The 18051-nt window shown below is 37.5% G+C and overlaps 1 protein-coding gene across 2 annotated transcripts in view; it reads left to right on the forward strand.

Moving 5' to 3' along the window:
• LOC127452297 (ras-associating and dilute domain-containing protein-like) overlaps positions 1-18051 on the forward strand; it is an 86844-nt gene that overhangs the window by 1389 nt on the left and 67404 nt on the right. For both annotated transcript variants that reach the window (XM_051717677.1, XM_051717678.1), the window contains exons 2-4: positions 2663-2992; positions 4869-5104; positions 9119-9447. In XM_051717677.1, the coding sequence (XP_051573637.1) occupies positions 2663-2992; positions 4869-5104; positions 9119-9447 (895 nt within the window). The remainder of the gene's footprint in view (positions 1-2662; positions 2993-4868; positions 5105-9118; positions 9448-18051) is intronic.

The raw sequence follows: 18051 nt of genomic DNA on the forward strand, positions 1-18051 counted from the left end.
TTATTAAGACGTGGAATGTGCATGGCACCTCTAAAGTGGATGACTGTGCCAGGAGGATATTGATGGGGAATACAGGGAAGCTATCAAGAGGCCAAAGACAACTTTGAAGGATTTACAAACCCTTATGGCTGAGATTGACCGGTCTGTGCATCTCCCAAGCTTTACACAAAGCTGGCAAGAAAGAAGCCTCTTCTGAAAAAGAGCAACAGTAAGCCTCTTTTGCATTTTGCGATAAAACACTTGGAGGATTCTGATGCCATTTGGAAAAAGGTTTTATGGTCAGATGAGACAAAAATTGGACTGTTTGGACTGAACTCCAAGCACTATATTTGGAGAAAACCAAACACAGCACACCACCCAGAACATACCATACCTAATGTGAAGCATGGTGGTGGCAACATTATGTTGTGGGGGTGTTTCTCTTCAGCAGGGATTGGGCAGTTGGTCAGGATTGAGGAGAAAATGGATGCTGCCATGTACACCCAAACTCTTAAGATAAATCTGTGACCCTCTGCTTGACAACTGAAGATGTGGTTCACCTTTCAGGACCCTAAACACACTGCCAAAAAACAATGCAGTAGCCTAAGGATTGGAAGGTCAGAGTCCTTGAGTGGCCAAGTCAGAGCCCTACCCTAATATGCTAGTTTTTCATCTTTTAATTTTTTGGAGCTGTTGCCTTTTTTTCATTACTTAAATGCTGTAAGGCAAAATTTGTAAATAAAGCTGGATACTTTTTTTTTTTAATGGGTTTTGATTTCAGGCCCCTAGACGAGAAAAGTTACTATTCCAAAGGGGTATTATGACTTTCTATAGGCACTGTATATAAGATGTATGTAAGGGGACAGTGGTGGCTTGGTGGTTAAGGCTCTGGGGTTACTGACTAGATGGTTGGGGGTTCAAGCCCCAACACCACCATGATGCCACCGTTGGGCCCTTGAGCATGGCCCTTGACCCTATCTGCTCCATCTGACACCATATCATGGCTGACCCTGCACTCTGACCCCAGCTTAGCTGGGATATGTGAAAAAAAGAATTTCACTGTATATGAGCAAATGTGTGATAAATAAATAATAAGATGACAACAAATAAAATAGGGACACTATGAAGTTGTCAAATCTTATAATAGAAGAATAACAGGTGGTTGAAGGGTGTTGGTGATTGATAAAGAAAATTAAATGAAAATGTTATGAAAATCCTAGTGATCATCTCTAATGAAATTCAAAGTGGGAACCGTTTTGTCCACATTTGTTTTGTTACGTGTCTCAAGAATCAGTGCATAGTTGATGAACTACGTCTGTAGTTACTCTGCTAGGACACCTGTGTGAACTTGAGGGGAACTGACTTCATACACCCACTAAAATCACCTCAACACCAGTTGAAAATCATAACAAAATGGCTCAGAAAAGTAAAGTAAAAGAAAAGCTCTAGCATCATTTGTTTGCACATTTGGTTTGATATTTAGTTTTTGAATGCAGTGACATTCAGATATTTTTTAAGTGTGGCTTAATGTCTAAATATTTGAGGCTAATGTATGTTTGGTACTGAATGACTTCATTCAATTTTCCAATATTGGAACAGCATCTTGGCAGGCACACAAAGTGTTATTTCAAAGTTAGCTTGATCAAAAGCCAAATTAGTTTTAGTCAGAAGTAGTTACTTTGCTAACCCTCTTTGCTATGGTGTTACCATAATGCAACATATCATTTTCCTTCATTCTGAACAAAAAAACAAACAAACAAAAACAACAATTACATTGTGAGAATGAAAAAGGCAGTAATAGCTATTTATCAACTGTTTATCCTGGGGTCACCCTGGAGGACACATGTTGAAGGTTTTTGCTGTATCCTTGATAAGTTAAATGTTTTGGCTTAAAGATCTACTATTGTTTTCCAAGAAAATCGAGAAAATATTTATGTTGCCATATGGCAACTCACAATGGAATAACAGTAATGCATTTCCTAGTCTCGCATAAGACTAATTACCTTCATTGAAATAAAGAACTGATTTCCTTGTTGGGAATTTTTAAAGATGTCATCGATTATATTGCTGCAGTTAATTATTTATTTGAAAGTGTTTGTGGTAATATAATTGTGTATATGCATATAAAACCACAATTATGGTCCAATGTGTCCAGAAAAATTAACACAGTTAATATATTCCACAGAAATGCCTAGATGTGCACAACTGACTCTAACAGTGAGAATTAGTTCGGCTTTTTAGAACACAATTAAAGTAAAAATGATAACGATTCACACAATTGGAGTTTGTAGGAGTTACTAATGGATAAATGTAATTTCATAAAAGAAACATAACTTTAAATAGATCAGAAATACATAAGTTTTGTGTTGTGGTACAGATTTGCCATATGGCAACGCTTTCCAAAAAGTATTAAAAAAAATTTTAATTTGTGTTTTCCCCCAAAAAGATTGCTTTTTGCTTTTTTTTGAAGATTTTTTTTTTAATGTAAAAAATGTAATTGGAAAAGTATTCCATCGTTAGAACAAAATACATACTATAAAGAGTTAGCATCCATTCCATTTGATCTGCCGTCTATTTCGTGATAACATTGTTATATAAAGTGACTTTGTACAGATATGCAGAGCTGCAGAAGGTCTTCAAGGTTATTTTAACATCATCCTTATCTCTTCTTTGTCTCTCTTAGATCCAACACATCTGATAGCACAGCTCAATCAGTGGAGAGCACTGGAGTCAGGCAGCCGGCCAAAAGCAAGATACGCCGACACAACAACAGGCTGACCACAGTGTTTAATCGAAGTCCTGTCCTGAGAGACATTAGGCAAGGTCAGGAGGGCAGAACCCTCGCCCTGGACTTCCAAGCAGCGGACGACCCTGCAGAGCTGTCCAGTCAGAGGTCTATTCCAGGGATCCTCAAGATATTTGGTAGCAACATTTGTCAAGGAGCCAACTACAAGAGTGTGCTGGCCACCACTTGCTCCAGTGCAAAGGAGCTGGTCAAAGAGGCTCTGGAGAGGTGAGAGATGCACACTTGATCTGTCCTTGAAGTGTCAGAAAAGTGTATAATAGGTTGTGTGTGTTGTTTCCTAAGACTTTGTCTACAAAAGGTGACCAATATTGGATTTTGCCGATACCAATAACCAGGGGCGTATATTCTGTGGGGATAATCAAAATAAGCAAAGACAACCCCCCAGTATTTATACCATGATCAATGGAAACATGGGTAAATGGTTCAAGCTGCAACCCCCTTAATGTTCAAGACAAATCTACACCCTTGCGTAGGTGTTGGAAAAAGCTGATAACCGATTAATCAGCAGATAGTTTTTAAAATTGATTTATTAAATTTTTTTTTTTTCCAAAGAACATTTTCTTAGTCTTTCCTTATTGGAAGGGGCACAGACATAGAGGCTACAAAAGTCTAAATTGAATTAAAACCCACATGAAGTTTATTGTGCAACCAAAATCCCAATAATAATAAAAAAATTAAGATTTGATGGATTAAACAAGACCGAAATACTGCAGGTAAGGGAAACAATGATGTACAACGTACACCCTTACAATCATGTGCAACATATTACAATATAAACACTATAAAGTAAACATTGTCATAAACATAACTGCAAACCATCACCTGCAAACTATCTGTGTGCATTTCTGCCTGTAAAGGATAGTTCCAAATGTAGCTATCGGCACTGTGTAATTGGCAAAACCATTATATCTGTCTACCTCTATGCTATGAAATAAACATAGGCATAAAACAAATATGAGCAGTAATTCATCAACAGTAGATCCTTGGAAAAAAACTATCAGGGAACTATTTGCGTTTATTTCTTCCAATAACCAATAGTTCCAAAAGTAGCTATCGGCACTGATTAATCGGCAAAACCGATATTTTGGTCAAGCTCTACACTATAAATGGAGTGGTAATTCATCAACAGTAGATCATAGGAAAAAAAACTGATGACGAACTATCAGCGTTAATTTCTGACGAATTTAGTTACGAAAGTAGTTATTAGCACCGATTAATCGGCAAAACCGATATGTCGGCCGAACTCTACTCACGTTGTCATATAACAAATATGAGCAATAATTTACCAACAGTAGATTATGGGTATATGCACTATCGGCACTGATTAATCGGCAAAACCGATAAAACTCAACACTATAAAGGAAACATTGTTATAAAACAAATTGGAGCAGTAATTCATCAACAGTAGAACATAGTGTGAAAAAAAACTATCGACGTAAATTTTTGTCAGTAACCGATAGTTCCAAAAGTAACTATTGGCACCAATTAATCAGCAAAACCTACATATCGATCAACCTCTGTTGTCTACAACAGGTGCGACCGGTGTGTCACAACACGTTAACTTGGGGCACACAATTTTGTACCATGTCAGAGAACGCTGTGAATCCATAGAATTAATGAGGACTGAGCTTGCAAGGACATAGAGGGAAAATGCAAAGGTTTGCGAAAGTGACGCTCTGTTCATTTGTGCTTTCAGAAATCCAATTAGAAGTCAATTAAACTATTTACATAAGAATAGAAATGTGTTATGTTTGTGTTTTATGAATAAAGCCCATTAGATGTTAAATTGTTTCGCTATTCTGAAATGGCCCATTCAAATTAAATTTTTATACCAATGGATTTCTATTTAAAAAATGAAATAGAATAAATAGTTATTTGACCATTTTACTGTTGCTGAAGCACAGTATATCCTCAAGCTCATAGCTGATTGGTCCACTTTTAGTGAATATTCTGAGATGATGTACTGCTTTGACGCTTCCACTGCTGACAACTTTAAACCGGTTTCAGTGACCATTTCCACAGTGTAAGTTCATCTAATAAGGTCAGTGCATTTGGTCAGCTGAGGTATTCTCTTGCCCCACAGGTACTGTTTGGAAAAAGAAGACCCCAGTGCATATTTGCTCTGTGATGTGATTGGCCGAACTGGATTGGACAATGAATGGAAGACTGAGTGCTTTCGTGTGGTCGGTGACCATGAGAAGCCCCTTGTGTTGCAGTCACTATGGAAACCCAAGGAGGGATTCTCCAGGCGTTTCGAGATCCAGAAAAGAGCAAGTGTGGAGGCGCAAAGTGCCAAAGATGCTGACACTGTCACTGCAGGTATGGAGAAAATATCAGTTTGGCTGAGTGAATTTAAATAATATTATTCCGTAGTTTTGAGTTGGGATGTGCAAAATTACTTCTTTTCAAAATGGACTATTCGATCGGTTACCTGACTTGTCGACTAATTGGTTTTAAGCCTTGTATAATTAGTTGGGAACCGAAAACCTGTTCCTATTCAGAACCATTTCCATTTCCATTTTTCTTTTTTTTTTTTTTTTTTTTTTTACCGGAACCATGTGATTTTCATGACTTTCTGTTCTGTTACTGGATCTCAAGTGTGCAATCTTCCACTAATGCAGACACAAATGAACCTAACCTGGTGTACTAACTTTGGAAGATGTAATTCTGGTAGTGTTACTTTATCTTCCTCCAAAAAGTCTTATTTTATTCCACTAGATGGCAGAGATTTTTCCGCTATCACCTTCCATCACAGAATGTCGATCTGAAATGTAGGTGGCTCTCTAACGCATTTTAGCCCTCACAGATGTGCTCGACCATAGACATTCAGTCTAATTTTCCCATATGCCTGACTTATGTATCCCAGGACTTTAACATTTTAAGTATGAACTTTTTCGGGACATAGCACCCCCTTTTGGACCCGCTGGCGGGTCCGCTTAGCTGGAAAGAATCTGTTCTGTTAAAATATGCAATAATCTCTTTATATTATAACAGGCTGCTAAGGGCAGTAAATCCAATATTCATTGCATTTCTTATTTCCAAATATTTCTTCCTCAAAAGTACAAAAAGAATCGTTAATGGAAACGTTAAGAGGAATTGGAACTGGAATCATTAAATTCCTTTTGATTCTTATTGCTAGCATTGACAGAAGATGCGTTCTTGCATACAAAGCAGTTCGACAGAGCACAACCGAATGGAACAAAATACAGAGATTTCAAGACACATTTTTAAAAGTTTAAAAAAGACTATTTTTAACTTGACATAGTGTTTTAAACTCAACGCTTATGGCAGGATGTTCAAAAAACTGGCAAAATTTGACGCAGCACCCAAAGACATTAGTTTGAATGTGATTGTGAATGGCTGTAGGGGTGGTGTTGTAAAATGCAACTTCTCCAAAACGGTTTTAATTGTCTAACAGCAATTTTTTTTTTTCATTATATCATTTCCACTAAAATTGTCAAAAAATAAATGAATAAAAAATTATTATGTAGATAATGTATACAAATTTAAATAAGCTTGTTGACCTCATCAACTAGTTGGATGACTAGTCAACTATGCGACCATCGTGACCCATCCCTAGTTTTGAGATGTTTTAACAAGCTGTCCTTTGATCTCTATTTCAGTTGACACAATATAGGAATGTTTTTACAGTCTGAGGTACCTCATAGCTTATCCCAACAAAAAGTTGTCAACGAGAAGCTTAGTTAAATCACTCTCTCAGAAGTATGTTTTATTGGGATAGTCTTATCAGCTCTCACACTGGGCTTTCCCATCGTGCTTTAGCCGCCAGCACCGAATCGGCTGCTTGTTTTTCTTTCTGAGAGTGCTTGCTGTACTCTTGAGGCTGTTTTTTCATGTTGGCTTTGGCTTTCGGCTGTGGCGTTCCAAAGAGTTCCCTTTTGAATCGGTGACTGGGGAAGCTCAACCCCATCGCTGTGTGTTCTGGGCTGGCAGAACAATGTGAATAACCGCCCATTTCCACAGCTGATAATGCCCAGTTTTGATGGGTGTGAAAACCTGACCTCTCTGAGAACATTTCACAGCACTTAACAGCCATGTAGCTGAGTTCAGTGGTACTTATGTTACATCATTCCCATCCAGTCAAGTTTTTTTTTTTAAGGAGTCATCTTAAAGCAGTTCATCTGAAGAGATGTTGCATGCTTTTACAGTTGTACAGCTAAATGTAGTAGATTTACTGAGAATATGTTAATTCATTCTTTCAAAGCTTTTAACAGTTATGGTTTTATGCAGCTTTAAATTGTTGCTCTTTGAGGAAGCCATAGTCAGTGCAATTACATTTGACTCATTTGATTTAAGTGATGTGGCATTAATCATGCCATTGTAAGATGTTTAACACTTACAGTACAACCCATCTATTGTTGATGTTTATTCTAGGCGACATACTGGTTTTGTACAAACAAGAGTTAGACTTTTGTCAAAATCCTTTACTGGAGACCAAAATGTCTAAGGTCAAATATACTTTGGCTTTCTGCATGCTGGTACGTCTCACACAAGTCCGCGTGACTCAAATTTAGTCATCGGTATAGTATGCGCAAATTGTCTATGTGTAGTCTAGCCATTGTAGAGACACTTCGTGCCTTTGCATGTCGTCTATACATGCTCCTGCAGTTGACTGTATTACAAAGAATTCGTAGGATGCGTCAAACGCATCCATATGGGATCGAGTTTAAAAGAGTATACATTGAAATTCTTTTTCGTTCCTCATTTAGAGAGAGAAAGTATACTGTTTGCGAATATTCAGACACTGTTCACACCGCTGGGGCCAGGAATTTAGAGGATCGCTTACATTGACGGTTTGTAGAAACATTAACTAATGTGACTTTAAATGTTAAATGCTATCAATATGTACATGACTGACTACATGCCTCAGTCTATGAGTAGAATTCACATGAGATCAGTAAAACAAGCTTTTTAAACCACTCAGTGATTATTTAAAGTAATATATGCTGTAGATAATGTGTAATTTGTCATGTTTACATTCTGCATTCATGACGCTCACATGCTATACGTGGTCATACTATACACCGGTTACCTCCTGTTATTGTATTTTATCACAAGTTTTGTGAAAAGAATCCATGCCCAAGATCCAAGATCATGAAAAAAGTTTTTTATACTTGTTTTGAAACAAATTAACTGGAAAAAGATGTTGACGTCAAAGTAGGTTGAGCACCAGGTAACACCCACCAATGATGAGGACCAATGGCAGTAAGAAAATGTTTAAGTGCTAGCATGAAGCTTTCCTGAAATTTCACTGGCAAGCTGTTTCGAACCACCGTAACAAACTCGAAAGCACCTTCTTTTTGCCCATATTTTTTTAGAAACTACATCACACCCTTACTTTTTTCGATTTCACTAGAAGTATATTGGTGCCTTAAATATTAAACTTTGGTGGCTAGCTTGTCCAGCACTGCTTGTGCAACAGACGTGAATGATACCTCAATGATATTGTTTTTTTGAGCAAAGGGTTTTATGAATTTTATTTGGCTGACAATAAAATGGCCATAAATACCCACAGACAGTAGGTGCAGGAGGGACCCCAGTATTATATATAGGGCTCTCTTGACTTGGACCAGTAAGCAACCACCAAATATACCCTAACAACCATGTAGAAACATGCTTAAAACACCACAGCAACCATATAGCAATACCCTGGCGCCCCTGGCATTGAAGCAGTGGATTTTGCACAGGAAGACACCACAGAAAATGGTAAAGGTCCCACTTTATATTAGGTGTCTTTAACTACCATGTATAACATTAAAATACATACAATGCAATATATTTATTGTGCAACTACATGTTGTTTTGCTAAATTCTCACAAGATTCACAATGGCTGCCACTGAGGTTGATGTACTGGTAGGTTTAGGGGTAGGGCTAGGGTTGGTGTAGGGTTAGGTTTAGAGATAGGGGTAAGATTAACAGTGTAACTACAGATGTAATTAAATGCAGGGTTAGGGTTAGGTTATGGTTAGGATTAGTTACAATGTGACAACACCTGCGTACAGAGTAAGTACATTATAGATAATGCTTAAGTACATAGCAGTTAAAGACACATAATATAAAGTGGGTCCTAATCTAGTTTATTTATTTTATTTCCACTTTCTCCAGTTTGATATCTAATATCTAATTAATATTTAAAATGACCACTATTTCAAGAATTTATCAAAATTACTGACTGATTTTACATAGACAAGATAGACCAAGTATTTAAAACAATATTGTGCACCATTGCTGATTAGAAATATATAAAAAAAAATCCCTTTCTTGCCATCACTTCTACTCATTGTTTCGCACCCTCCCTCTGCTTACCCCAGGCCTCAATGCCCAGATGAGAAAGCTGCAGAACACCCGTTCACGGGTCACCTCACTGTTTATAGCTGGGACAGGTGATGGGGTGGATGCTGTGGGCATGTGGAGGAGCTTGAGTGACATGAATGTGTCAGCTATGGGAAAAGAAGCCAGTGAGACCCATAATGCACCTCTACAGGAGGATCCAGAAGCAGAGGCTGATAAAGACGCTCACCGTCTCAGTGCGGAGAAAGAAGAGACAGAGAGCAGCGATGACATCAACACACAATACTCCATCCGCCTGCCCTTTGATTTTCCATACTTCCTTCTGCTGCAGGGATACAACCACAGACAGGTAGGACAGTAAATTCCCACTGTGGAGATCTTCAATTATGTTCTTTTATGTTGTGTTTCGTATGGCCGGCGGTATGAAGGTAAATACCATGCAACGGTAGAAATGTGTCAGCCGGTAGAGATTCTGCTATATCGCTTGATTTTCTTTGGTGAGTATAATGGGAGCGATTTAGTTTTGACCTGTCCCGAAACACCGCTCACGGCCAGTGTAGACATGGTGAACTGTTAGTTGTTTTCCGTTACCAACATATAGAATTTAACTGATATACGCTCACAGGTGTTCGTATATTGGCTATTTTAAGGCAAATTTATTCTTACTGGGCAAACAGACTAAAAGTTATGATGAAATGCACTGACGTTTTTGTTTCGCTAAGGCGTTCGTTTGGTGCTATTTTGCCTATTCATGCGCATCCCTGAAATTCTTGACCTAGAAATACTCAGCTAGTCGAAGAGCATTGATGAATGGTTAAAACTAATTGTGGGTGTGGTTTGGATGTGACACTCTTTATTTACATTCATGCGTGCCAGCTGAGGAGATTGCAGCCTGCTAGGTTACTATCTTAGAGGTAAAAACGGATTACTTTGAAACCTATTCAGTAACTTCATAAACTATTTTTGAGAATATTGAGAATACGAGATATACAGTTGAAATCAGAAGTTTACATACACTTAGGCTGAAGTCATTAAAAATATTTTTTTAACCACTCCACAGATTTCGTATTAGCAAACTAGAGTTTTGGCAAGTCGTTTAGGTCATCTGCTTTGTGCATGACATGAGTAATTTTTCCAACAATTGTTTACAGACAGATTGTTTAACTTTTAATTGACTATATCACAATTCCAGTGGGTCAGAAGTTTACATACACTAAGGGTACGTTTACACGACAATGATGTACTAAAAACGGAAAAGTTTTTCCATTGCGTTTTTGAAAAGTTTCACGTACAGTCGACAACGTTGTCAAAACGATCCCCGTTCACACGGATCTGCGAAAACGACTAAAAACGCTGTATTATGCATGCCAGGCCAGTAGTTGGCGATGTCACTTTGTAAAGAAACACTACACGCCTGCACACATAAGCATTCTTCCACAGAGTGGTGAAAACAAACAATGAAGATGGTGAAAGCATCGAGCAATTTTGTCTGGATAAAATCTTGAGCAGCACAAACACAGTCCTGTAGTCCGCCATTGTAGTTTTGAATGTCTCGCGCGTTGTTTTGAAGTACTCGTGCAGATGCCTATAGACTGAACACGTAATACGCGTGCGCATGACGTCATCGTTTTCACAAATTCGCATTTTTGCATGTTCACACGGAGACGATAACTGCATTGTTTTCAAAAACTTGCACTTTGAAACCCGTTTTCAAAAGTTTGCATTTTCAGGCCCCAAAACGCCATTGTCGTGTAAACGAACAGCCAAAACGCATAAAAAGTTTTCCGTTTTTAGTTGAAAACGTTGTCGTGTAAACGGCCCCTAAGTTAACCGTGCCTTTAAGCAGCTTCGAAAATTCCAGAAAATTATGTCAAGCCTTTAGGCAATTAGCCAATTAGCTTCTGATAGGCTAATTGGCGTCAGTTGGAGGTGTACCTGTGGATATATTTTAAGGCCTACCTTCAAAGTCAGTGCCTCTTTGCTTGACATCATGGGAAAATCAAAAGAAATCAGCCAAGACCTCAGAAAAAATTTTTTGGACCTCCACAAGTCTGGTTAATCCTTGGGAGCAATTTCCAAACACCTGAAGGTACCACATTCATCTGTACAAACAATAGTACGCAAGTATAAACACTAGGGCTGCCCCCGACCAAAGATTTTCCTATTCGACTAGTAACATATATATATATATATATATATATATACAGGTGCATCTCAATAAATTAGAATGTCGTGGAAAAGTTCATTTATTTCAGTAATTCAACTCAAATTGTGAAACTCGTGTATTAAATAAATTCAATGAACACAGACTGAAGTAGTTTAAGTCTTTGGTTCTTTTAATTGTGATGATTTTGGCTCACATTTAACAAAAACCCACCAATTCACTATCTCAAAAAATTAGAATACATCATAAGACCAATACAAAAAACATTTTTAGTGAATTGTTGGCCTTCTGGAAAGTATGTTCATTTACTGTATATGTACTCAGTACTTGGTAGGGGCTCCTTTTGCTTTAATTACTGCCTCAATTCGGCGTGGCATGGAGGTGATCAGTTTGTGGCACTGCTGTGGTGGTATGGAAGCCCAGGTTTCTTTGACAGTGGCCTTCAGCTCATCTGCATTTTTTGGTCTCTTGTTTCTCATTTTCCTCTTGACAATACCCCATAGATTCTCTATGGGGTTCAGGTCTGGTGAGTTTGCTGGCCAGTCAAGCACACCAACACCATGGTCATTTAACCAACTTTTGGTGCTTTTGGCAGTGTGGGCAGGTGCCAAATCCTGCTGGAAAATGAAATCAGCATCTTTAAAAAGCTGGTCAGCAGAAGGAAGCATGAAGTGCTCCAAAATTTCTTGGTAAACGGGTGCAGTGACTTTGGTTTTCAAAAAACACAATGGACCAACACCAGCAGATGACATTGCACCCCAAATCATCACAGACTGTGGAAACTTAACACTGGACTTCAAGCAACTTGGGCTATGAGCTTCTCCACCCTTCCTCCAGACTCTAGGACCTTGGTTTCCAAATGAAATACAAAACTTGCTCTCATCTGAAAAGAGGACTTTGGACAAACAGTCCAGTTCTTCTTCTCCTTAGCCCAGGTAAGATGCCTCTGATGTTGTCTGTGGTTCAGGAGTGGCTTAACAAGAGGAATACGACAACTGTAGCCAAATTCCTTGACATGTCTGTGTGTGGTGGCTCTTGATGCCTTGACCCCAGCCTCAGTTCCTTGTGAAGTTCACCCAAATTCTTGAATCGATTTTGCTTGACAATCCTCATAAGGCTGCGGTTCTCTCGGTTGGTTGTGCATCTTTTTCTTCCACACTTTTTCCTTCCACTCAACTTTCTGTTAACATGCTTGGATACAGCACTCTGTGAACAGTCAGCTTCTTTGGCAATGAATGTTTGTGGCTTACCCTCCTTGTGAAGGGTGTCAATGATTGTCTTCTGGACAACTGTCAGATCAGCAGTCTTCCCCATGATTGTGTAGCCTAGTGAACCAAACTGAGAGACCATTTTGAAGGCTCAGGAAACCTTTGCAGGTGTTTTGAGTTGATTAGCTGATTGGCATGTCACCATATTCTAATTTTTTGAGATAGTGAATTGGTGGGTTTTTGTTAAATGTGAGCCAAAATCATCACAATTAAAAGAACCAAAGACTTAAACTACTTCAGTCTGTGTGCATTGAATTTATTTAATACACGAGTTTCACAATTTGAGTTGAATTACTGAAATAAATGAACTTTTCCACGACATTCTAATTTATTGAGATGCACCTGTATATACTGGGGGGCATCAGAAAATGGTTTGAGTTCCAGGGCTGAGAAAGAATGTTATAAGTAACATTGTTAACACTGTTCTACATTACAGAGAAATACTAAACTGCAATAATGAGCCTTTAAAATATACATTTTACAAGCGCACGCACGAAGCGAGCTGCAGCGACACCAGCAAAAGCGACAATGGCGTAATGGCGTAATGACTCTGAATGTGTCGGAAAAACCAGCAAGGAGACTGTCTGAACATTTAGTTAATTTATAGAGAGAAATGCACATTAGGGTTTTGCAGACAGACGATGATCTTGGGGATCGACGATGGTCAGAGTGGTCGCCAATAGCTAATGCCTTTGATGATGTCAAGACGATATTTGGCTCGTTTTCCCATTAATGTATTAAATTATTATTATTATTAGGCTATTATTATTATCAAATTAATATTACAAATAATTTGCCCGTAGACACACAGACACGCGCTTGAAAAACACACTTTATTATATTATTAAGAACAGATGACAGAAAAGCCGTCTGTGTGCATGTATGTTTATACGGAGGCATGCAGTCTCATGGAACACGTGCATGTAAAAGGTTCTCACTCTTTCTTTGTCTCTGTCTTCTGAATTTTGTATTTGTTTTGCAAGAACAGTATCCTCTAAGATTGCTGCAAATGACCTCAGACATCTCAGCTCAGGAGGTGCTCTGAGTTCAGTTCGCTTTATTTCCACAGAGCAGTTCGTTGTGAGCGCAACTCTGCAGCCTGTATATCTGTGATAAAACATAAAATAATACAAAAACATGTTCACCTCAAACCATGATTTATATTTCAGTGAATATTATCATCATTATAATTATTATTTTTACATTTATAATTGTTTTTAGATCTTAATTTGTATTAGTAATTTTGCATGTTTAGACAGATACTTGGAAAGGTGGTTACTTATATATATTATTTTATTTATTTATATATATTTTTTTTGATCACTTCATTATTTTATTTGCTTTTTCGTTTCGATTGGAGTGCAATTTGAATTTAGAAATGTATTTAAGTTTTTCATTTTTTTTAAATAAATTAATTTAATTTTCAATGCAAAATCACTTAAGCAAGAATATTCACCAATCCCTCAGCCCAGGTGTTGCCGATGTAATTGGATATTGCAATATAGTTGTACTCAAAAGTTTGCATACCCTGGCAGAAATTGTGAAATTTTGGCATTGATTTTGAAAATATGTCTTTTATTTAAGGATAGTGATCATATGAAGCCATTTATTATCACATAGTTGTTTGGCTCCTTTTTAAATCATAATGGTAACAGAAATCACCCAAATGGCCCTGATCAAAAGTTTACATACCCTTGAATGTTTGGCCTTGTTACAGACACAAAAGGTTAATTTCCCACACCTGTGGCTTTTTAAATTGCAATTAGTGTCTGTGTATAAATAGTCAATGAGTTTGTTAGCTCTCACGTGGATGCACTGAGCAGGCTAGATACTGAGCCATGGGGAGCAGAAAAGAACTGTCAAAAGACCTGCGTAACAAGGTAATGGAACTTTATAAAGATGGAAAAGGATATAAAAAGATATCCAAAGCCTTGAAAATGCCAGTCAGTACTGTTCAATCACTTATTAAGAAGTGGAAAATTCAGGGATCTCTTGATACCAAGCCATGGTCAGGTAGACCAAGAAAGATTTCAGCCACAACTGTCAGAAGAATTGTTCAGGATACAAAGAAAAACCCACAGGTAACCTCAGGAGAAATACAGGCTGCTCTGGAAAAAGACGGTGTGGTTGTTTCAAGGAGCACAATACGACGATACTTGAACAAAAATGTATCGTGAAGGAGGGAACAAAACAAATTTATTCACACATATGATGTATTTTCCCGGAAAACAAATTACTGGTCCGGTAGAGAATGCACAAATGAAGTAGTTCCTTTGCCAGAGAGATGTTGACAACTGTCAAAAAAACATCTTTCAAAAAGTTGAACAACACACATTTTAATTGCACTTAATTTCTTTTTCCAGTTTCATTTGAATTTTTAGTTAAAATAAATAAAAAATAAAGTTCAAAGTTTGAAATCAAGGTGTCTTGCTTTACTGTGTAGGCTTAACCCTAACCCTGCTTAACGAAAATTACCCCATAGTACCACCTAGCGTCCAACCAGCGGTAATACTGGTGTTTGTCGGTTTCCTGTGGAGTTTTTTTTTGTCGACTGTCGGGGGCAGCCCTAATAAACACCATGGGACTATGCAGCTATCATACTGCTCAGGAGGGAGACGCATTCTGTCTCCTTGAGATGAACGTAGTTTGGAGCGAAATGTGCAATTCAATTCCAGAACAACAGCAAAGGACCTTGTGAAGATTCTAAAGGAAACAGGTGACAAGTATCTATATCCACAGTAAAATGAGTCCTACATCGACATAACCTGAAAGGCTGCTCAGCAAGGAAGAAGCCAGTGCTCTAAAACCGCCATAAAATTCAGACTACAGTTTGCAAGTGCACATGGGGACAAAGACCTTACTTTTTGGAGAAATGTCCTCTGGTCTGATGAAACAAAAATTTTACTTTCTGGCCATAATGACCATCGTTATATTTGGAGGAAAAAGGGTGAGGCTTGCAAATTGAAGAACACCATCCCAACCATGAAGCATGGTGGTGGCAGCATCATGTTGTTGGGGTGCTTTGCTGCATGAGGGACTGGTGCACTTTACAAAATATACTGAACAAAAATATAAACGCAACATGCAACAATTTCAAAGATTCAAAGAGTTACAGTTCATTTAAGGAAATCAGTCAATTGAAATAAATTCATTAGGCCCTAATCTAATCTAATCAATGCGTATGGAAAATTTCTGGGAAAATTTCAGCTCATGAAACATGGGACCAACACTTTACATGTTGCGTTTATATTTTTGTTTAGTGTAGATGGCATCATGAGGAAGGAAAATTATGTGGATATATTGAAGCAACATCTCAAGACATCAGCCATAAAGTTAAAGCTCAGTCGGACATGGGTCTTCCAAATGGACAATGACCCCAAGCATACCTCCAAAGTTGTGGCAAAATGGCTTAAGGACAACAAAGTCAAGGTATTGGAGTGGCCATCACAAAGCCCTGATCACATTTGATAGAAAATTTGAGGGCAGAACTGAAAAAAGCATGTGCGAGCAAGGAGGCCTACAAACCTGACTCAGTTACACCAGTTCTGTCTGGAGGAATGGGCCAAAATTCCAGCAACTTATTGTGAGAAGCTTGTGGAAGGCTACCCAAAACATTTGACCCAAGTTAAGCAATTTAAAGGCAATGCTACCAAATAGTAACAAAGTGTATGTAAACTTCTGACCCACTGGGAATGTGATGAAAGAAATAAAAGCTGAAATAGACAATTCTCTCTACTATTATTCTGACATTTCACATTATTAAAATAAAGTAGTGATCCTAACTGACCTAAGACAGTGAATATGAAATCTTTGGAGTGGTTCAAAAATGAGTTTTAATGATTTCAACCTAAGTGTATATAAACTTCTGACATCAACTGTATATATATATATATATATATATATATATATATTAATAAAATGCTATTGGTTGGAATAAAACATTGCAAGACTCTGTTTTGCACCTGTATAAATGGGGATTTCCCCTATAATCTGCCTTGTCTCCTCCCATGTAAGCGAACCCCACCCCAAAAAAAGGTGAAAGTGGTCTGGTCCATCAGCCAGTGCGTGGTCCAAACTGACTACATGTCATGATGTACATTGCTTCGTTAATGTATCTACAGAAATGAATCCAAAATCGGACATTCAAAAGAAAAAGGAGTGGAGAAAGAGCGGGAGGTAGCAGAGCGTTTTACAGAAGAAATGTGAGCCATACCTTTCAACGTAGCTATTAGGTGTATATTTGTTTGCTATTCATGTAAACATGGTCCAAAATGAACACCTGGCACATGCCTAATGTGAGAGCAATCTGCCGCTACTCACGCATCTACTGTATAAACATATTTTACTTCAGTGCAATATTTACCATCAGATGTTTCTCTATGATGCCTAAATGTTATTATTTTTTCCAGAGCTCCATGAGATACATGTGAAATTTTCCTCACATTAAGCCGCCAAAAGATGCCGTTGTCTATTTAAAGAGACGGTACAGATTTAGCATTTGTTCTGAGTATCAGTGTAAATCATTGTAAATAGAACAATTTATACATGTAAACTATAAACATGTAACAAATATATATGCAAAATAATAAATGAAGTTTTAAAGACATGAATTAATGGAATATAAATGAGTTTTTCAAAAGCTAAAATGCAACCAATATGATGAAAAACTGACAAAGTCTAATTTGTAAAATTTATATTTTCAATTTGTATCTAGAATGTTAGAAGTACCCTTCATAATTATCAGCATGAGCTATATTATTTTATATTTAAGTTAAATGGACATTATAACCAAAATATCAGTTAGTAAATTAAGACTTTCTAAAACTACCTGAGAGCAGAAATGCCTAAGGATAGACTGAACAACCTGGCACTCTTTTCATTTTAGAAATGGTGACTTTGCCTACAAGAAAACTCATACATGTATAATTAAATTTGTTAGTAGGCTTTTTTTAAATAATGTATTTCTTGATTCAAATAATATTTGCATTTGAAAATAAAAAGTTATATATTACTTACTGTATGAATTAGCACTGTTAAATATCTATCTTAAATGTATAAACTGTATATTATCCCCACCACAAACCCAAATTGGTCAGGGGACCCTAAAATAGTTCTGTGCCCAGGGCCCAAAATTTGGTGCTACGCCCCTGGAGAGGAGGGCTTAAAAAGGAGGGATTTGTGGCATAAGTGGTTTCAGAGGTGGAGCAAGTTATTACGTTTTGATTAACAATACAAGACAAACATTCTTTTCTTTCTTTTTTTTTTTTTTTTTAGAATAACATGCTCTGATGAATCAAATACAGTTACAAGGAACGCATACTAAGAAAGTAAATAAGGTCCATTTTGATTTCATGTTGACTTAAATATTATGCAACCCTCTTTAATATTGTGAAGTTTTCAGGCACCTCTCAATGGTTTGTGTGATTCTTTTACTCATGTGCTCATGGTTTATGTGTAAGAAGAATGCACTGGTTTGTGGTTTATTTACTCAGTAGTGATATGAGTATTGTCTTTTGTTGAT

The sequence above is a fragment of the Myxocyprinus asiaticus genome, chromosome 14 (genome assembly GCF_019703515.2).
Source record: "Myxocyprinus asiaticus isolate MX2 ecotype Aquarium Trade chromosome 14, UBuf_Myxa_2, whole genome shotgun sequence".
Taxonomy (NCBI): Eukaryota; Metazoa; Chordata; class Actinopteri; order Cypriniformes; family Catostomidae; genus Myxocyprinus; species Myxocyprinus asiaticus.